Source organism: Gamsiella multidivaricata (genome assembly GCF_025024155.1).
Source record: "Gamsiella multidivaricata strain RSA 2152 chromosome Unknown BC939scaffold_139, whole genome shotgun sequence".
Taxonomy (NCBI): Eukaryota; Fungi; Mortierellomycota; class Mortierellomycetes; order Mortierellales; family Mortierellaceae; genus Gamsiella; species Gamsiella multidivaricata.
The window spans coordinates 35795-52676 of record NW_026251847.1 but is presented as its reverse complement, the minus strand read 5'-3'; the positions used below and the strand labels follow the sequence as shown (position 1 = coordinate 52676).

At 48.5% G+C, this 16882-nt stretch overlaps 4 protein-coding genes, 1 non-coding gene and 1 pseudogene across 6 annotated transcripts; 2 read left to right on the top strand and 4 right to left on the bottom strand.

Moving 5' to 3' along the window:
• Window positions 1-4128: 4128 nt before the first annotated feature.
• BC939DRAFT_t187 lies at window positions 4129-4201 on the bottom strand (annotated as a pseudogene). The gene has a single exon. The product of its transcript is annotated as a tRNA-OTHER (tRNA).
• A 117-nt stretch (window positions 4202-4318) lies between these two features.
• On the top strand, window positions 4319-4391 carry BC939DRAFT_t188. Its single transcript has one exon. It is a non-coding gene; the product is annotated as a tRNA-Lys (tRNA).
• A 125-nt stretch (window positions 4392-4516) lies between these two features.
• Window positions 4517-7507, bottom strand: BC939DRAFT_58764 (Sec1-like protein). The gene is made up of 8 exons (XM_051561766.1): window positions 7332-7507; window positions 7098-7226; window positions 6841-6999; window positions 6659-6748; window positions 6446-6555; window positions 6187-6342; window positions 5384-6094; window positions 4517-5305 (listed from the first exon to the last, which is right to left on the bottom strand). Exons 1-8 carry the CDS (start codon window positions 7360-7362, stop codon window positions 4538-4540), a joined length of 2154 nt encoding a protein of 717 aa, XP_051406225.1. The 5' UTR covers window positions 7363-7507; the 3' UTR covers window positions 4517-4537.
• A 165-nt stretch (window positions 7508-7672) lies between these two features.
• Window positions 7673-9136, top strand: BC939DRAFT_508596 (Pantoate-beta-alanine ligase-domain-containing protein; the record flags this gene model as incomplete). Its single annotated transcript, XM_051561021.1, has 3 exons — window positions 7673-7907; window positions 8114-8239; window positions 8337-9136. The coding sequence occupies 3 exons, from the start codon at window positions 7673-7675 to the stop codon at window positions 9134-9136; spliced, it is 1161 nt and encodes a 386-aa protein (XP_051406224.1).
• A 220-nt stretch (window positions 9137-9356) lies between these two features.
• BC939DRAFT_508595 (uncharacterized protein) lies at window positions 9357-10335 on the bottom strand (the record flags this gene model as incomplete). Its single annotated transcript, XM_051561020.1, has 4 exons — window positions 9357-9586; window positions 9668-9828; window positions 9947-10214; window positions 10305-10335. The coding sequence occupies 4 exons, from the start codon at window positions 10333-10335 to the stop codon at window positions 9357-9359; spliced, it is 690 nt and encodes a 229-aa protein (XP_051406223.1).
• A 3793-nt stretch (window positions 10336-14128) lies between these two features.
• Window positions 14129-16111, bottom strand: BC939DRAFT_58731 (uncharacterized protein). The gene has a single exon (XM_051561765.1). It carries the CDS (start codon window positions 15629-15631, stop codon window positions 14237-14239), a length of 1395 nt encoding a protein of 464 aa, XP_051406222.1. The 5' UTR covers window positions 15632-16111; the 3' UTR covers window positions 14129-14236.
• Between the last annotated feature and the right edge of the window lie 771 nt (window positions 16112-16882).

Genomic DNA, 16882 nt, shown 5'->3' with positions numbered 1-16882 from the left:
CTCCCTCTGAGGACAAAAAAAGGTAATGGTCATGACGACCAGAGCCAGTTGGATGGACAATCCACTGAGAAACAGACAGCAGGCACAAAGAAACGCCGTCGAGCCGTCAATAATGCAGAGAGAAGAACCACTCGTGCACATAAACGAAGACGGAATTAAAGATGTGAACATGAGGGGTTGTTTTCCGCTTTTCCCCTCATGATGAGGGTTTTATCCTGGACAGGTTTTCCTTCAGTCAGGTTTTTTTTTACGAAATTTTACCTGTGAATGATCATGAAAGCAAGGAACTGGCACGTCGCACAGTCTCCCGATTTCTTTTTTTTTTATTTTTATTTTTTTTTATTTTTTTTATGTCTTGGGATTGATGTGCAACGCTACGTGGAACGAGGAGGTACCTCGTTGACACCCAAATATTACTAGTGTTCTTACCGGTTTTCAACCTCCTCTATGGGGGAGGGCTGTCGTATATTTGGGTCGTCAGTCCGCTAGAACGACACTTCTTAATAAAACAAGTAGACCAGAGCAATACCGAGTCACTTCAGCTCAGCCTTAAAAGACTGAGCTGGACGGGGCCGGTTCTGATCCCTCTCTTTGTCCCAATTATATCTTGTGAGCCCAAAACATAACAAGAAGAAAATCATCGCAATTTCAATGATCTCTTGCATACTTTCACGGTTAGGTGCTGCCCAGGTTGTATCGTCTACGAAGGCCAATGCGGCAATAAAGAGCTGCGGATCCGGGAGCGCAGGCTGCGGGAAATGGAGATGATGGTGTTCAGCCAAGGCAGCCTTGCGCATGACCGGATACCCAAGCCCGGAATCCATGACCACACTCAGCAAGATTTCGTACGAGATGCGCCAAAACAACGGACATTCTACCCCGCCCTGATCCAGACCGCACTGTGGACTGTACTCCTCCGTGAGCCCGAAAGCCGTCAGGATCTGGTTTTTCTTGGAGGCTGCAATCGTCAAGCAGAATTGAATGAAGCTAGGGTGGATCTTGAGGTGGCGCATTCCACGTTCGAGCATGCCGTCGGGACCACATGAGACAGAGTCGAAGCAGCGGCGCATATCCTGGAACAGCACCCACAGCTCTTTGTTGAATTCTCTGGCGTCCTCCATAACCGAGTTGAGAATGTGTATCGGGTCCTTTGTCATTGTGCCCTTCATGACCGAGAAGTTTGGTCCGCGTAAAACGCTGTGGCGTGCGAATATGGCTGTAAGGCGGTTGACCAAGATCGTGAACAGGATCTTTCTCGCGTGCTCTAGCAGGGCTATCGGACGGACCTCGCTGATCTTGCCAGTCCATGACGGACCTTTCGGGATACAATAGATGAGGCCCTTGAGCCACACCGTGGGCAAAGTGCATTGTACAATGCTGGCCTGCACAAGGAAGACAAAAACCGAGAAAGCAATCGGTCCGAGGTGCTTCAGTAGGTCTCCAGACAGCCCTGATATGCCTGGGGCCTTGTTAGTGGGTGCAGATTGTAGAGCAGCAGCTACTTTTTTTTTTTTTTTTTTTTTTTTTATTAACATAAATCCCCATGAGCACAAGACGCATGGTCCGCAAAGGCCTTGAAGCCATAGATGCCTTCCATGCACGGCAGAGCCGCATCCCCTACCAACTATGTTGGCTTGAGGCGTCAAATTCATAACCCATGTCGCATAGCTAGCCTAACCTAACTCCTGCGTGACCTGTTGCGCGATACACGTCTCCTAATCCAGATCCAATGTTAATAAAGTTGTTTTTAAACCGAATAACCCCTCCATTATGTCCAACTTCCCTCACCCCAAGCAATGCTGTAGCACCCTATAATCCGCGGTCCGTCTACCTTCCTGGATCTCCGTTGCAAGTAACCGTCTCCCTTTCAAATCAGAGAAATCACCAACACTACGTTGGTGTCCCCGATTACCGTTGCGTCCTCCGGCGCGTTTGCTCATGAAGGTGATTCCAACTGACTTTTCCCAGGCGACAGTGTCCTCGCATCGTTTGTTCCATATCTTGGTCCTGCCAAACTCTTCGATCCTGCTCACGAACTTTGTCACCATGATCGTCGCAATCCACTTGGTGGTGGTAAATAGCTGCTTCCAGGTCTCAATGAGTCCCGTTGGCACCAAACCTCGGTATAAGTCCTTGACCTCCCAACCTGCCTCACTCTCCGGCTCCTCTCCTTCCGCAACCCGATATGTCCCTCGCCTTTCCGCCGTCCCCTGAATCCACTGCATTGACTCCCAGATAGCCTTCGTTCCTGTTGCCGAGAAGTTGGGACAAGTTGCAGTGAAGGGCTTGTCCTTCCGTTCGGCCTCCTCTCTCTCCTGTTCCCATTTTCGCACTGCCTGTCTCCATGCACGATATCCATTCAACTCCACTTCCTCCACCGCGTCCCTCCACTCTTGTCGCTGGTCGCACAATGTAGCTGAACAACGCCAAAGATGATCGTTCGTCTCTGGTTCCCTCTCACACCTACGACATATGTCCGTTTGGTAGGTATCTAGATGTCGTTTCTTCATCGCCTGCAATGTCGGCAAATCTCCATGCAGCTTCTTGATCCTGTGCGAACGTAAACGACAGTCTTCCAGGCTGGTGTATAAGCGCTTTGGCGGGTTGTTATCGTGTAAGATCCGTAGCGTGGGCGCCCATGCTACCGACCGCCAATCCTTGATGTAGGTCCTCGTTCGATGCTGCAATGTCCACTGATAATGGTGCCGTACCGCGGACTGCAACTTCAGTATCCTCCTCAAGTCCAGGTCTGCACTGTGTGTTGCAAACTGTGCGTGGCATTTCAAATCATGGTGCTGCGTTGCGTCTAGCCTCCATAGTCCTGTATCGATCCCATGTGCTGCCTTGGCAACAGTGTCTGCAGCCTCGTTGCCACGGTGTCCAGCATGTCCTCGTACCCAATGCACAGATATACCTTGTCCTTGTTGCAAGAAGGCATAATGCACCATCGCCCACCACTGTGCATCTGCAGATCTCAAACGCTGCCTTGCTGTTGCTGAATCCCGCTGCTGCACCAACTCCTTGAAATTGTTGACGACTGTGAGATTGTCGATGTAGATGTCGACGTTCTCTTCCCTTGGGCTGATAAGAATTGTTGCCAAGAGCCCACACATCTCTGCAATTGTTGACGACGCGTATCCCCCGACCCGTCCACTGAACGCCGTTGTGTAGGGACCACCATCCACAGAAACGACAACTCCGAATGCTGCACTGACCTGCTCTGTGCCGTTGTGAATCACTGACCCATCCGAGCAGAAGTGAAGCCTTCGATGTGTTTGCAAACGTCTCCTAGCTGTCCGAATTTGCGATGTCGACGTTCTCTTCCCTTGGGCTACCCATCGAATGGGTTTCGGTGCGATTGCACTTAAGGAACGATTTTTTTTTTTTTTTTTTTTTTTTTTTTATTCAACATGGCCTCCGAGAGAGAACAATCAGTGCTGGTTTCCTAGTGAATAGTCTCTGAGACTTGTGTCTATCTGGCCCTAAATCTTCTAGTGTGGCAGTCGCACCATCTTCAACAACTTCACTGTAACCTCCCTAAGCGTCCCGAGGTCTTTCTCCTGCGATCCGCTCGGCTAGCTGGCAGGCTCCTCACCTGCAAATCTGCCAAGACCATCTCTCCAATTGCAACCTGTACATCTGGGAGATGGTCTTGGTTTCTTGAGAGCACGGAATCCGTTCTACTGGCTTGCGAGCCGAATCCTCTACTATTGTAACATTTCCTCCTCCTCCTCGTCCCGTCTTTCCTCCACCTGGGGTCACTGGATGTGAGCTCAGATTAGCCTATTATAAGGTGGGCCTACTCACTTTTGAACTTATACCTGTAACCCCGGCAGGGGTAGCTAAGACGCATGCTGCCAGTGCAGTGGAATAACTTGTACACCCTGGTGTATAGCTGGGAAGTTCTGAACCAGCGCCTCTCGAAGTCCGGAGGCTAGCGCAAGGGCGAAATTTATTCTGAGCATTTTGTCAAGCGTTAAGGAAGGGGAAAGGAAACCCACAACGATTACATGGGGTAGTGCCACTCAATGTGGGGGTCGCCGGGGAAAGGAAACCCACATAACTGAAGTGGGGTAGTACGCCCGACTCATGCTCCAAATAAATTTCTATGCGTAGCACATATTACTGTGCTTTAACCAGGGCTCGAACCTGGTCCCTTCGCGTTACAAGGGAGGTGCCCTGACCAGTATGCTAACTGAGCCATCGGGCCTCTGCACTTAAGGAACGAGCATGCAATTGTGGAAGATATGTGCACTTAGAGAATAATGCAAATTAGGAGCTAAAACTATGTATTATTCGCAGAAAATTCCGACAGGAAGCCCGGCTAACTCAATCGGTAGAGTGTCAGACTTTTAATCTGAAAGTTGCGGGTTCGACCCCCGCGTTGGGCGCAGCTACTCCTTTTTTGAGCCCTTGCTTCAGGGGTTCAGCCTCTTCCTTTTGTTTCGCCTTTCAACAGCGCAAGGCGCAGGCGCAATCCATTTTAGTTTGTTAAGGAAGAGTAGTTCACCGATTTATTAGTATTAGTATTAGTAAATTAAATAAAACCAAACATCTTGCCCTTCTTCTTTTCTGTCTCTACTCCAGGTCCTGGTTGGCCTTGATAGTTTGCCGGAGATGCAGGTGAACGAGATGGAGGCGGTCCAGGAGGCGCAACAAATCGACCAGATGCATCCTTATGAATTGTCCTTATGCCACCGTTGGCGCCAGGGGCAGATCTGTAATCGGGGGTGATCGGTCGATGGGGTGAGGCAGGTGGTGGTCCAGGTTGGCCTGATCTTCCTGAGGATGGCTTCAATGGAGCCAGTGCTGATCTGGATGACGGAGGTCCTGGTCGCTGTGAAGGTGCTGGCTCGTAAGGAGGAATGACAGGTGCTGTGGGACGAGGCGGGCCCCTGGCCAGGTGACGCATGCTGCGCATGAACTGTCTGGGTGTAGTGACATGGGTGGATCCGATGACAATATCCCGACCCATAGACTCACAGAGTTCATACATAGCGCGGATCTCTGAATAGGTAACTCCTCCTGCAATGAACACCAGGAGCCGCGATCCCTTCACGTTTGGCTTCTTTTTCTCCCATGTGGGTTGAGGAGTTTTGCGAAGTGATCTTGTCGCCTCGCCTGCGTCCATGGGTGCTTCTGTTGTGTAAGGATAGAGGCCGGGGTCCAGTGTGCCATTGATATGCTCTTCAACAACCTTCTTAGCCTTGGTGATGTATCGCGACAAGTCGTAAGGCTGTTCCTCGTCCTCCGGCCGTTTCCTAACATAGAATGGCTTTCTCTTTGTCTTTGGATTATTACCACCCTGAAGAAAGAGAAAGATGGCTGTTAGTAACGGGGATTCATGTCACGTTCAGAGCCAGCAATTTGAAGTTAGTCTTACCCTTTCCACATTGATACCAAGAAGCCCAAGATTCCGAATGGCATCCGCGTTGCCTTCAGAGACGTTTGCATGATCAAATAGCATTTCACGATCCTCAGCACGCAGACCCTCGCGACAGATCGTGTACAACATCAGCAACCGCATCCTATCCATCGGGCTGACTTTGGGGTCGTCCAGCAGTGGAACCATGTCGGCAAGAACCTGCTTAGGCAGATGTCCATCTGTGGTCTCTCCTGTTGCGAGCTGCTGTTCTATCAACCCAACCTCGTTGATCTTCCACTCTTCGAAAATTTTCATGCACTGCTGAGCCATGTGGATATGAGTCGAATATTTCGCCTTCATGTCCTGGAACTGGGGCAAGTTTGCGAGTTGGTCCTTCATGTTTCTGAGAGATGCAACCTTGTCCTTGTCGCCTCTGAGACTCTCGTTTTCCTCCACAAATTTGTTGAACTTTGAGGTCAGGGTACTAGCGGTTTCAACAATATGCGCATGGCGGATGTCCATGAATACCTGGTCAGATTCGTCAATCACAACAGAGACCTGTTCGGTTTGGCCGTTGGATCCCTCAATGTCGTATGTGTATTTGGTGCCGTCCTCGATTGGCAGGAGATCGTTGGCCATTGCCTGGTACGTAAACTCATGTACGATTGCTGCTGTCACGTCGATCGATCTGTCCAGAATCAATATCGTTCCCTGTCCCTGCTGTCTTCCCTATTGTCGTGAGTTGACAAGCCAGAAATTATTAGCACCTTGAACATAATAGTTATAATAATTTTCATGAATAAATGAATAAAGTTGATTACCGCTGTATCTGGATTCGATCTCATGTACGCCTCGAGTTCGCTCTGGAGTAGCATGGCCAGTTTCATGGACTGTGTTCTCTTTCCATCCAATGCCTCTGGAGGGCGGAAATATCGGATCGAAGGATAATCACCAAATGTCGCAATTACGGAAACCAGCTACGAAGATGTAATAACGAAATGTGACAAGATATAAGTCAGAGTAGCTCTTACTTAGAGACCAGGGTGTTCTGTTGCGATAGATCAAAGTGTTTATGCTTACCTGTTTAGCAATGGAGTCTAGTTCTGAGGCGAGCTCCATCTTTTTGGATGGAGAATAGAGGGTATAAAAACTCGAAGGCGATTCCAAAGAAAACACACGCGATTCAATGGCTGTATGAGATTGATAGTTAAAGAAAAGGGATTAGTCAGGTCCATATCAGACAAATCCATTCAAAACGACATGACAAGGTCAAACCATAGTTCGTTAAGGTACCTGTAAAATCAATAAATATCTCCCTAAGCGATTTAATGTACTTCGAGACGGATGACTTGGTCAATCGTTCGAACAAGCGATCCTCCAACGCTATGGTGTAATAGCATTCAATATATGTTAGTACTATCGCAGCCATAGCAAGATCGCATTCAGACATGGACTAGTTTTGGAAACGTGCTTACGAGCTGTGAAGAGGACGTGGGCGGCCTTGTATTTGCCTGTAGGACTATCACTGGGGTAGTCGTCCATGAGCCGTTGAACAGACTCCACGCAGGGTGTCAATAGGTAGACCGCCTCGAGGGAGGTATATGCCTGTCGGTTACTCTCGAGCATCTCGACCACTGTTCAGATATAGGAGAGGGAAGCGGTTGAATGAATTGATGAGCTGAAGATAATAGTCTTTTGTCCACGAAGTCGAACCCTTTTCTTGTTGTCTTACAGGTGACATTCCTGTCCATGATATCAAACATCTTGCAGGCACTGAGGACGATCTTGTTTGTCTTTGCATCGAGGACGACGATCTTGTATCGCTCAGCGGGCTGGACAGAGTCGATGCTGTCGAGAATGCCTAGAGAAGAGAAAAGAAGTGCAGTCGAGTCAGCTCAGCTTGAACAGTGACAACAGGGAGTGTTGCGAGGTGGGACAAGAAAGGGTTGCAATTGCTGGTCCTTACGGTCGTGGAGGACCTTGACTATCGAGGTCATCGAAGAGAGATGAGGATGGGGGAGTGCAGAGGAGACAAAGAAGAGTGGGGTGAAGAAGAATGGAAAGAGAGTGATGAACGAAGAGATGTTGAGTGGTGAGTGAGGTGGGTATTTGATGAAAGAGGACAAAGTGATGGAAGTAAAGGATGATGATGCTCAGTTCAAGGGTCCTTGCAATAAAACTCAAGCGGGACTTTGTCTTCCTACCCCCCATTTCCACATCTCTGCCTGATCTGATCTGATCCAGGTACTTGGCACCTTACCCCGTTAGTCATTACCTACAACTCCACCCATTAAATCACACTTCATAATGTTGTTTGCAGCAATACGTGGACCAACCCTCACGCAGCGCGCATGCTCAGCCTGCTTCTCCTCTACCACTCGTTCATACGCCTTCATCGCCCCCACTAGTTCTTTCCGCAGAGGCACTCGCAGTCCGCTCGCGCAGCAGTTGATCGTGACACGAGCACGCTTGATTGATCCCCCAGAGTCAGCCATCCTGATCCAACCCTCGTTGTCCTCTTCATCCATCACCCACCCCTTAGGTGCACGTCTCTCCTTCAGCTCAACTGCAACACTGTCTAGCATCACCACTGCCATGGACACCACTGCCACCACTGCAGGCAAGTCTCTATCGAAAGATTCAAGCGTGCGAAAAAAAACAACAAAAAAAACATATTCCGAAAATATGGAACACTCTCCATTAACATGTCCATTCCTTTCTGTCCCTTATCTTGCACTTCTCTACCAGGAGAGATCCCTGTCTTTGATACAATTGCCGCGTTTCGCGAATGGCGCAAGGAGATCACCCGTCAAAACAAGACCGTCGGCTTTGTCCCGACTATGGGTGCCTTGCACGACGGACATTTGGGATTGGGTAAGGCAGCTCAGCATTCCTTGTCGCGTCTTTGTACTCTCTCACGTCCTTGACAATTTTGGTTGGTCTATCACTTACTGTCCCCTCCACAACACAGTACAGACCGCCAGGCAAGAATGCGACGCCGTCGTTGTCTCCATCTTCGTCAACCCCGCCCAATTCGCGCCCCACGAGGACCTGGACCAATACCCCCGCACTTTCGACACGGACTATGCCTCCCTGGTCGCCACCAAGGCCTGCTCCGCGATCTTGCTTCCGAAGGTTAGTGAGATGTACCCCGCCGGGATCACGCTGGACCGCACGCAGCAGCGTGGTGCCTTTGTCGAGGTCGTCGGTCTCTCCCACCAGATGGAGGGTATCCCGCGACCACACTTCTTCCGCGGCGTCGCCACCATCGTCACGAAGCTCTTCAACATCGTCCAGCCCGACCGCGCCTACTTTGGCCAGAAGGATGCCCAGCAGTGCGCCGTCCTCCGTGCCATGATCCGTGACCTATTGCTCCCGATCAAGATGCGTGCTGTCCCCACGAGTCGCGAGACCGATGGTTTGGCCATGTCCTCGCGTAACCGTTATCTGACCCCGGAAATGAGGAGCGTGGCCACGCTGCTCTACAGAGCAATTTCTGCCGCCAAGGAGAACATTGTCGAGCACGGTGCCTATGAGCGTGAGGAAATTCTCAAACCGGCCTTCGCGATAATTGAACAGGTCGCTAAGGATGTCAAGGCGAAGGGTCTGCCTTTTGAAGTAAGGCTAGATTATTTGTCACTGGTTGATGTCGAGACCTTGAGCGAGCTCCAGCAGCTGGGCAAGACGCAGGCGGCTGTTCTCTCGGGCGCTGTTTATGTTGGTACCACGCGTCTCATCGACAACGTACTGATTAACACTGAGGAGCTTTAGAAAACGAAGTTGCATTTAATTCGTTGCTGGATAATAAAAACATGCTTATTGAGGTTCAATTGACCATCAATGGGATGAGCAACAAGCACTATTAGGGGGTGTAGACTATGTATGGTATTATCATGTGGTTGGTAAATATACCATTTGCTTATGCATTCATGCATGGCGGGTTCTGTGATGAAGGGATTTGGGTCCCTGTGCGAGGCCATATGTGACACATTTACGCGGCAGCAGCGTTGGCGCCACTGAAGCGTTTCGAAAACGAAAAAGACGAGAACCTCCTGTTCTTGGATCCCTTGTCTTCGGCTGTGGGACTGTCTGGAACGCTGTGTTGAGACTTTGTTCGGTGGACGGACGAAAATGTCGAGGCGCGCTCTAAGCGGAGACCCATGACTTTGACACCACCAGCCTCGTCCATGACCTTGCGCTTCGTACGCAGTTTCTCGGCGACTAACAATTGTGCACAATAACCATGTTAAACGCATATCGGAAGGAGAGATTATTTAGCAATGCCGAGAGATGAAACATTACCTTGAGTCATGGTTGAATTGGACCTGATCAGAATCGATTCGCCGCTCAGGGGGATATCGTCAATGTCGTCTCTGTCCAAGGGCATGGGCTCGCCTGGCTTAGATTTGCCATCCCACGGGGAGAACTCGACTAGCAATTTGCTTGTCAATTTCTTACCGAACCTGTATAAGCATTTTAGAAAAGTAATGTTTAAGCCCATTCAGTATATTTCGCATCATTCTCCTATTCACGATGCGCCGACAGCGGGGCGATTTTTGTCCTTCAGGAGCATTTGCATACATGAGGTAGAAGAATCGGAGGCCAACATGAACGGACTGGACAGTGACTTTGATGACACCAGAATACGTGGTATCCTTTTTCCAGGACAGGGTCTCGGTGACTTCAAGAAGCATGTCCGGGTGTTCTTCTGACAACCATTTCATGATATCGGCGCGTTTGCCAATTAGGGCGAAGCAGTGATTGCCTTGATGGGGTGCCAGTGAGACGCGTTCCAGCTGAGGAGGTTTGCTAACACGGAAGGCACCCATGTGCCTGTCGGCATATTCACCTGTTGTAGAGCGAGCGTCGTAGAAGAGTGAGCGTATGTTTTACTTGTTGGACTCGAATATTGATACAGGTTACTTGTTGCTTGACTTACGTGAAAGGTATCCAAATCGAACTGGGGCCATGGTGATCTGTCTTTTGTTCTGGCTTCAATGATAAAAGGATTTGAGCTGTAGTGGGTGATGTTGAGAAGTGAAATGTGAATCCAAAGAAGGATGTTGTCAAAAAAAAAAAAAGTGAGGCGGGAGCATGTTTATATAGGTTGTTTGCAACAGGGAGCATGTAATGATCATCCATTGGTGGTGCTACAGGAGCCAGGGTATTGAGCAGGATGCAGAACGTGGGGTCACAAAGCGCGATAATTTACCTGGGTATTAGGGACAGGAAGCTTGCGTTGGAGATGAAAAATGAGAAGAAAGAAGGGGAAAGAAGAAAGAAGAAAAAGGAGATGAGCAAAAAGATGACCTTCACTCACACTCGCGGGTCACTTTAAGAAAGAAGACCTTGGTCAAGAAGCAAAAGGACTGATTCCTCGACGCAGCGACATTGCTTTCATGCCATCTTTTTACAATAATCTATCAATGGTCCATCATGGCCTTTCGAAAAAAAAAGGTTCGGTGTCCTAGTCTTTGTACTCCCAATGCTTAACAACGATTAAATTTTGCTCCTCCAGCAAAGTCTACACGCATGCAATGCATGGGTCACGTCCATTTGGGTTTTATGAGCTGAACGTTTTTTTTTTTTTTGCATCCCCACTCTGTTGTCCTAAAGCGCAATTCTCCTGTCCAAACGCCGGGGACGCCAATGGAAAGTTTTCAAACAAACGAGCAAAACAGGCAAACGCAAACAAACATGCACGCAAAATAAACAACAAGGCTTAACCAAATCAGTCCAGAAAACAAACTAGCAATGCGCAGGGATGCAGCAAGGATGCAGCAGGGACAGATGAGGGGTGGTGTAGAATAGCGACGGGCAAAAATAACCTTTTTCGCTTCAAACTTCCTCCATGGATAGGATAAGGTCGAGGAGGCGATGGCTAAGAGTGAACATGACCGCGAAGTGTGCTTGCAAGTGCCCTCACGAGGTTATTCGTCTCTTTTTCTGGCCTGAATTCTGAATACAGACCTGGTTCTTATATGGTTCCCGATACATGTTTGAATAAGACATGCTGCATGTCCAAAGCTGCACTTCCATTTGTTTGCATGCATGTCTTTCTTCTTTGCAATCTTCACGCGGGTCCTTTTTCTCTTTTTGTTAGCAAAGAAAGTGTACGCCCCTTTCTTTTAATTCGACTGGCGCTTAGCTGAAAAATAAAGTACCATGGTACGCTTCGCTTGGGGGTCTTGCCACATTGTTATTCACCTCGGTAAATGCGCCGCTTGCTGCATCCGTGGTATCATTGCGCCGTCGTCTCGTTCCGAATGACGGAGAAAAAAAAAATAGTCGGCCGGATCATATTTGTCGATTGGTACTCGATTTTGTCACCCGATGTAGAGTAATGTAATATGAAAGATTTTGATACTTGTCGACCCGGTGTAGCTGCAGCACTTGCAGTGCCATTACTTCGATCTTTACGCGTCGGACAGCCTTCAACGCGCGTCTACCATCATTTAGAGAACAGCTAATAAACACTTTTTACCTGTCAGTCCATCAATGTGCTAGTTCCTATCGTTTCACACGCTTGATGTTTTTGTTATGAATTATTACCACTGTACTCATTCTACCATCCATTGTCGCCTTCTTTCACAAAGTACTAGTCCGACATTATGGCTTGCCTATTCAAGCCCATGTTCGCTTCTGGCCACCTAAAGAACACCGGAATCAGCCTCGCTGACACGCTCTGCATTCAGCTCGCGGCTAACGACAGTACGCTCACGCAACGTTCAGATCGATACTACACACAGTAGACTCTTCCGATGCAGCAAAATCGATTCAAGCTGTGGACGACGTTTAAGAATGACCCGAAGCACAAACGTAGTTCTTGATGGTTATTGTTTGTAAATAATTCCCGCTCAAACTGCTAAATAGGCATTCAATTGTTATGGATACAGTAACCCTAGAGTGCAATTGTGAATGAGAGCACAGCTGAAGAAGGCGAGGATCTAATTAAACATATGGATTCTACCTCTAAACGAATAAAGCACCTCTGCCGGATTAACGTTTGAGCATCTCCCCGAAGTGGGAGATTACCCTGACATCAACCCTGGAGGACCACAGCCATGAGCTACTGAAGGACATTGCGATTTTCAACAGAGAGTCACTGGCGTTGGCTCGGAGACAATGGCCGCCACCAAGAAGTGCGCTCTGGCTGGCGTCAGGTAGGAAAAGAGCCCTCGTATGCTCCGCATCAATTATCCAGGTCATCTCCTGTATTTCAAATTCAAGGTAGAGGCCTGCATTGCATCTGGATACCCTAAAGACATGCTAAAGCATTGAAGGAAAAGAGGATGAGGGGCGGGTCGTGAATTGAATCAAGATTCGAGATCGAAAGCACTACGTCGTCTGTTCTGGGTGAAACCCATACAGAACTGTACCTTTGTTGTAGCGATGTCGTTCTAAACGACAATACCACCCAAGCGAAAGATTCGACGTGATTTTCAGCACGTTTGTTGTCGTGGATGCCAACTGAAAATTACTTATAGGCGCCAACACCCTGGTTTGTGGAAAGGCAACGGACGATTATGAATGGATCTTGAGCGTGCTCGCATGATACAGGAGTAGTGCGGGATCCGGCCAAAGGATATGATTTTCCAGCAAGACAACGAATGCAAGTATACCTCAAGAGCAGCCAAGAGATTATTCACAACAATAAATAACATTAGCTCTTCTGGCTCCTCAGCGCTCCTGACATGAACCCATTAGAGCAGTTTTAGGACCACCTGACGAGAGAGCTGGCCAAATGTCCTAGCTCCCCTGTAGGAATACTTGAGCTGTGGGGATGGTGCAGGTTGAGATGAACAAAATTCCTGCTCCCGGGCGTCAATTCTTAATCGCAACGGACCCAGGCCCTAAAGCAAGCCGATGGAGAGCACATGAAATTAGTATGACAATAAACTACGAAAGAAAAATACAATTATCATAGTCAAAAAAGCATTTACTCATTTTCTAGAATTAATGTATACTCCAGTGGAAAGTTGTCGATTCTCTGGCGAGAAATACTGTTGGCTGAATGCCATAAAGTCGGAACCTCTGTGAGTCTCCTGAGTTCTGTCTTCGATCGCCTGATGACTACTTACGTAGCGGCCTCGGTGAACGCTCTACCGTTACAAGTACTCCAAAATTTCTGGTACCAGCACTGGAGAATGACAGAAGGACTATGTTTAAGTAAAACAACCCAACATGACGTCTAATGTCTACGTTTGTAGATTTGAAAGCACTTTACAGAAACTTACGCAGGGTATAGCCTCTTTCATGGATATGCTGTCAAATGGAGGTAACAGTTGCTGCCCTCAGAAAAGGATACGGCTGTTTACTATCGTTCGACCCGCGGTAAGTCCAAGCACGAATGCCGCCTCTGCTCATGCTCCTCTTCTTGCTTCCTCAGGTACTTTTTGTTGTCGTTGCCAGTTCTGAACCGAACGTACCGCCTTCCTCTCCCGTAGAGTTCACCAAGATGGTGTAATATAATGATCCCTGTCATTGTACTTTATGCTTCGAAAACTGGGTGGTCGTCCAGGGGCTCGACTTTCTCCGGCAGCTCAAGTTCAAAGAATGGACGTTCAAAAACCCCCGATCTACTTGGGATATTCCCTCCTTCGTTGAATAAGTACAACCGCGCGCACAATTCGCACTAAGAGTCACTGACACCAAAATGCGCGTCAGTCAGTACACAAACCCCAAACTTGAACTTCTATGTCGAATTTTTCTGCACGCGCCAGTCTCGTACTACTCTATTCATGCAGAAACAACTAAAAAAACGATGGTTGGTACGCCTTAAAAGGCGCTAGTTTATATACATTGTGCGTGTCTAATTATTTTGCTCTAAATAGGAATGAAACGACTGGTTTATTTGATCCAGAATTCGAATCAAGAGGAAATGTCTTCCTCATGACAAGTCGCGTAGCTTGCAGAAGTAGCCGCGGATGATATTGCAGAGTGGTGATTATGACCCTCAGTGACAATACTCATTACAGGTCTGGTCAGACCGAATAAGGCTGGATGCGCAGTTGACGCGGATGGCGCAGATGGTGCGGATGGCGCGGATGGTGCAGACACTGACGATGGCTCGTGGTGTTGTGTGTCAGATTGTGAAGTGAACAGAGATTGAGATACGGTTGTAGTTGTCGTCCTTGTAGTTGTCGCTGCATGGTGGCGTTGATCCTGGAGAGTACTTCCATGCTCCGTCCTTGTCTCTGAATAATCTGATGTAGTTTTCAACTCCGATATGGTCCCTCCATCGCTGGTCTGGAGAGCCGTCTTTTGGGTATGTGTTTTAACATGTAATGTTTCGCCATTACCTCTATCCTGGTAAGCAGACTTCTCGATAACAATCTCAGTGGGTGCCAGTGTTGATAACGATATGACACCTGAACTCTGATCCTCCAGGTCCTCTTCATGGCTTGACGCAGGTTTGGATGATATTCCACTGTCACTGGGAACCATTGTATCCGATCCTCCTGACGACTGCTTCTCGACATCGTTGACCTGTTGCTGCCCTCCTGCTGATAGTGGAGCTAGCGTGGGTCGGCTGTGGTTCATTCCAACCACGACAAAGCCGTCATCATCAACAGTATCTTCCTCCCCGAATTCATACAGCATCTCCTCCGCAGTTTTCCTCCGAAGGCACATGCAGCTGGCCAGGTAATTAATCCATGTCACGCGACGCACTCTATGCGAGAGTCTTTGCCCGATCAATGCATGGGGTCTCTTCCCGAACGGTCGTCCATAGATCCTGAACAACGCCTTGCGACTCACCCAAAGTGGTTTCGCATGATGCCAAAATTCCCATGCGATGCCCATACAAGCCAGGACCAACGAACACCCAATCATCGTATACACTTTCTTGTTGGGATGGTAGGTCAAAGCTTTTCCTGAAAAGTTGAAGATTACAATCATTTCTCGGTATCCGACCTGGACAAACTCATCCACGCCGTACATGAACAGGAACGCGCCGCCAAAACTCGTCCCTGCAATGATCGAAAACCGCTCATAAACGGTCGCAATCGCTGCTCCAAGGATGATGAAGACCGCAAGGAGAGCATAGCGTCCGGTGTTGGCCATGGAATAGTTGCTGGCGGCAATGATTCCCATCGCAACCGCGAATCCTCCAAAGCCGCCCGAAAATGCTACGCCAAGATCCCAGAAACGAAAGGAGAGGATCGCCCCGAGAAACCCGGCGAGAAGCCACATCCAAAAAACATAGTGTGCTGGTTTGAAGAGACCCCAGGCTAGCTCCCATTGGAGGGTTGTCATTAGAAGCATGACCACGACAGCTATTTATTTTTTATACAAGAACCAAGGATGCATCAATAAAGACGAAAGTGCTCCGTTACATTTGTCCAAAGATAGTATTGCACCGTAATTATAGTCTTGGTGAGCAAGAGCACCAAACAGCTATTCCAATTTTTTTTCTCTTACCCCAAGAAAGAAATCCTGTCCAGAGCAAAGTCACTCGAATGATCTTGAACCCAAAGAATACCTGCACCAGACCGGTGAGGATCAGTAGCGTGCCTAAGACCGCGTTCTGAGAACTGACAACGGTGCGTTGACCGACATCGAGAATCAGGGGTATGTTGCTTTCGTCCACTGAACTGATAGTATCGTTCATGAGCCGGCCTGAGCCGCCTACTCCTAAGGTGGAGAGCGACAGACTGACGAGGGGATAGGCCGCGGCGGTTGGAGTTCTTGTGATGGATGAGGTTGTACAGAGAAGGATGCAGAGATGCAATAGGAATAGATTGAGCACCGTCGACTTTGACGCCACAGTCAGAAATCGAGGAGGACGTGGGCGTGGACGAACTCCATCTTTGTATTGTTGTTTTCGTGTTGGTTGCTGAAGATGTGCGCGTATTGACGCAGAAGGGGCTATTGTCGGCGTGAGGCTTCGTGTTCCTGAAGGATGCATGGACGGCTACTATGGACTGATGGCCGCTCCCTTGTGCTGATTTTTCACGAAGGCCTGGGTTGGTGGCAAAAATAATAATAATCGTTGACTCGATAAAGAAATGAAAGAAAATGTGGGGCTGTGGGAATAAAGATGAAGGGAGGTGAGGTGAGGAAAGAGGGAGGAGAAGAAGCAACGAAGGGAGATGGGACCATGTCCTCACCTTAATGTTTCTTGGCTGAGAAGGTGTGTCAAAAAGGGCAGGTTCCAGCACTGAAAGGGTGTTTTTCTTTAGAAAACTCGAAACGTTTATAGAGGCGAACAAAAAAAGACCCAAAATGGGCGAAGATGATGATCTATTTCGTTCCAATGGGCAGACTAGACAGCAGAGAGGGAAAAGATCTTCTAGTTTAGGGGCGGGGGACGTAAATGGGACGAAGAAAGGGCATTCATCCGTATTTATATCAACAGCTCAGGTACTAGGCAGACTGCCTATTATAAAAACGCTGAGCTGAGTAGAGCAGTGCGGATATGATTTATGCCGTGGTAAATAAATGTACGATGGCCGGAAATAAAAAAAGCGGTGCTCTGAATATTGATAATCCGACCCCAAATCAGCGGATGTTTCG

Bases quoted from the DNA above. Each gene is read 5' to 3' on its own strand.
- BC939DRAFT_58764 (XM_051561766.1), bottom strand. From the start codon at position 7,362: ATGACCTCGATAGTCAAGGTCCTCCACGACC. The intron at 6,556-6,658 runs GTACCTTAACGA...AATCTCATACAG, and splicing joins GATATTTATTGATTTTACAG to CCATTGAATCGCGTGTGTTT. The intron at 5,306-5,383 runs GTAAGACTAACT...CTCTTTCTTCAG, and splicing joins TTGGTATCAATGTGGAAAGG to GGTGGTAATAATCCAAAGAC.
- BC939DRAFT_58731 (XM_051561765.1), bottom strand. From the start codon at position 15,631: ATGCTTCTAATGACAACCCTCCAATGGGAGCTAGCCTGGGGTCTCTTC.